This window comes from Apis dorsata, unplaced genomic scaffold, assembly GCF_000469605.1.
Source record: "Apis dorsata unplaced genomic scaffold, Apis dorsata 1.3 scaffold_710, whole genome shotgun sequence".
NCBI lineage: Eukaryota > Metazoa > Arthropoda > Insecta > Hymenoptera > Apidae > Apis > Apis dorsata.
The window spans coordinates 6,252-10,257 of NW_006263881.1; the positions used below are offsets into that span (position 1 = coordinate 6,252).

A 4,006-nucleotide genomic window follows, 5' to 3' on the forward strand; every position below is an offset into this window, starting at 1 on the left:
TATATACCTAGATAATTATATATATCTTATTAGATATATCTTATTAGATCTAAATATTATATATATCTAGATCTCTTATCTATATTATATATATATATATATATATTATTATATATTAATTCATTAAATGAATAATATAATATAATTAATTAAATGCATTTGTACAATGTAACAAAATATAAAAAAAAGTATAAAAAAAACAAAAAGTTAAAAATCAAAAAGAATATTGGATATTACTACAAGTCTAAAATCTTGAATAATGATAAAATAAGTGATAAAATAATAATAAATAAAAGTTGAACTTTTACTTTTAAAATATATTTTTCTCAAATTTACTATTTGGCGACAGTTATATTTTTATATATATTTTTAGTTTTGTAGAAATATAATTTTAATTTTATACTTTAAATGTTAATGTAAATAAAAAGTCTAGTTATTATAAAATTATAAAATATGAAAGAAATATTTCTACATACATATTTTCGATTTTGAAATAACGTCTATTTATACAAACATTATATCGTTATATAGATATAATATGTACAATCATGACTTAATTTTATTTTGGCCAAAATATTACATCAATATTAATTTTGTAAACATAATTTTTAAGGAAATATAATTTATTTATTTTTGTTATATATCATAGCTTTTATATAAAAGATCACTATAATATAATATACGAAAATATAAATTTATGAATGTATAAATAATAAAACATTTCTAAACCTTATATGATACTTATCTGAATATTTATGACATATTTATCGTCTTTTCAGTTGTAAATATTATATTATAATATCTCCTAAAATTTAAATGCTAATTTATTATAGTCATAAACATCTTATGTATCAGTTCTATTATATTAATAATATTGAAAGTATATATAAATACTGTATGCTTATATGTATATCATTAGAATTAATGTTATTCGAATATTTGAGCAATTCAAAATTCAAACCGAGATTTTTTCTCGAACCGAGAAAAATTTTAGAACGATTCAAAAGTTTAAATTATTTTGACCTTTTTATATGTGTTTTAAACAGATTATCATATCTACTATGTTAAATATGATAAATATTTAAATATTTCTAAATATTTATATGTTTTTCTGAATAAAATAATTATCAATTAAAACAACTCAAAATAATTTGATTATTTCTTTTTCAATTTTTTCAAAATAATAGAACTGTGTAGAATTATTTCATTTATCTTTTATTTATTATTTGAATTAAATCAATTTGCTTTTTTCGAATTTTATAATTTAATAATTTCCTAATTAGAATATGATTATTAAACAATATTGTATAATTATAAATATGTATAATAATAAATAAAAATAATTTTTTAACTTAAAAAATAAATAATGTTTATAATATATATTTATAAATAATAAAAAAAATATGTTTATTATAACAAACATATTAGTACTATTTCAATTTTACTACATTAATTATTGTATTTTTGAAATTGTAGCAGTAAACTTTCTATTGAAAAACAAAAACGAAAGCAAATCAAATATAAATTTATTTATATTAAAAATTATAGTCAATACATATTTCTATTATTAATTACATTCATAATCAATTATTAATATATATTTGCATCGTATGATAGTCATTATTTTATCATATTATATGAATATAATCTGTAAATGAATTTTAAAAATAGTTGCAAGTATCAATGTTGTAAATAATTTTTGGCTTAACAAATAGTTCAAAAAATTATCACATTATTTTTATATTATAATCCAAAAATTATTTGTGAAGTTTAATTACATGCCAAGTTTATTTACTAGTTGATTAAAATTTATGCTTGTAGACATAATTAAATATTTATAAAAATAATAAATATGTATATAACTCTATATCTCTATCTTCAGACTTAATATGGAGGAATGCTTTGGAAGACCGATTCTAGAGACTAACATAAATAAAAAAATTAATGTACAAAAATATATCGAATATATTAAGCAATTTAAGTTAGATAAAATCAGATGAGAACAGAATGCAATGGTAATGAAGAACAATCTTACGTTATCTCGCTTTGTCTAATGCAAATTTTAATTATAACTTAATCTCTATTGACATTTTTATATTTTTAATTTTTGTTTTATTTTGATCTTCAAAATCCAAAGAATAATTTTCTTTTCTTATATCTAAATTTTATATATTTATAAAAATATAAATATATTATATAAAATCTTTATAAAAATTTCTTTAAAAAATTGTAATTCTTTAAAAAAATAGTAATGACATTGACATGCAGATATCTCATATAAATATTACACTTCTCATACGTAACGTGATTAATGAAATATAGTCACGTTTTGCTTATTTCTATTCTTGTACGTAATTCTATTTTTGTATTTGAATTATATGTATATTTCACATAAATAAATATGCACGTTAAAAATAAATACATAAAAATCAATTCAAATTCTATATATAAGTGATATATAAAATATTATTAAAAAATTACTAAAATATAAAATTTCAATATGCAAATCAAACTATAAAGAAAATATTAACTAAAAATTCAAATTCATTATTTTCGTTACAAATAATCGATAAAATTACATACAATATATTCTTTACAATAAGGAAAAAATATATAAGAAAAAAATATATAAACTAAATAAACAAATTGAGAAATATAAATATAATGGAAAAAAGAAATAATAGAGAAATTTTGCGAGAAATATAATTAAATATACGTATTTATTTTTATATCCATTCATCACTTTGTTGGAATGAATTTTTGGCACTGATAGATAAAATAAGATGTACAAATTATATTTAAATATTACATTCATATACATTCATTGCATATATATGTTTCAAATAGTTTAAAGAAATATACTTCTAAAACTAAATAAATAATTTTTTTTGATATCAACAATTAAAATAAATAAAATGGCAATAAAAGCTTAAAAATTAATTAAAATCAAATAATTAAATACACTTGATAGAGCCTGATATCAAAATTGTAATTAATCATTGCTAGGGAAATGATTTAAACATAAAATATCCGGGAAAAGAAATGGAATTTGATATATATCATTCTTCGTAAAGATATGAAAAGCAAACCTGATTTGCCAACTGTTTTACTATATAGAACATTTCATTCGTAATTCCGGGAGTTTGCTGTTGCCAAGTTGGCAACAAAGAGTCGATCGATAAACTCAGATTATTCTGGCTGGCTTCGTTCCCTGCGTATATGCACAGACTTCCAGCAAAGTTCGAATACACACGTACTGAGAATTCATGTAGTGTTTTGCATTCTTTATGAACTTAACCGATGCACTTACCGGTTTTTATAAATCCCCCTTTGTTTCGGTAACGACTTGACGGAAGTGAAGCACATTCCTTGATATCACCTGCAACAGAAAACTGCAAATAAGTGTATGAACAATTCATATTCTTTTATCTACAAATCACCAAACATGTATTAATTTTAAACATTATTTTTTAATATTTTAATAATATTTTTTTCGTAATGATTTTTGTTTATATAATATTATATAATATAATTTTGTAAAAAATTAAATATGTTAATATATATAATAATATGAAATATACGAATATATATAATAAATAATAAAATATAATCGTATTTAGAAGAAAAATATCCAGACCATTGAAATCTATAGATTTTATTGTATAAGAATTGTATTAAATTATATTTTCTATTTTTTTTATATAAATGATTATCATTTATATAAAATCATTATTATTTTATACAGATTAAAAAATTTGTATGCGTTAATCTGAAAGCAATATTAATTTATTCTTTATATCTTACATATTTTTTTTTATTTCATTTGTTTAACAGATTAAAGAAGATTTATATTGAGATTAAAATATAATATTTCTTTACAATAAAAACAATTAATTAATGCCAATATTATATTATAATATATATATACATAATATTATATTATATTATAATTTACTTTTTTATATTCTCAAAAATATTATAAAATATTTAGTGACTTATAATCAAA

General features: G+C 18.1%; 1 protein-coding gene across 5 annotated transcripts in view; it reads right to left on the reverse strand.

Moving 5' to 3' along the window:
• Positions 1 to 440: 440 nt before the first annotated feature.
• LOC116186455 overlaps positions 441 to 4,006 on the reverse strand; it is a 143,037-nt gene continuing 139,471 nt past the window's right edge. For 2 of the 5 annotated variants that reach the window (XR_004151456.1, XM_031513716.1), the window contains exons 2-3: positions 3,311 to 3,379; positions 2,747 to 3,211 (exon numbers count right to left, since the gene is read on the reverse strand). Coding sequence is in view for 2 of the 5 variants with exons in the window: in XM_031513716.1 (XP_031369576.1) it covers positions 3,060 to 3,211; positions 3,311 to 3,379 (221 nt within the window). In the remaining 3 variants the exon portion in view is untranslated. The other 3 variants (XR_004151455.1, XM_031513717.1, XR_004151457.1) reach the window with 3 other exon arrangements.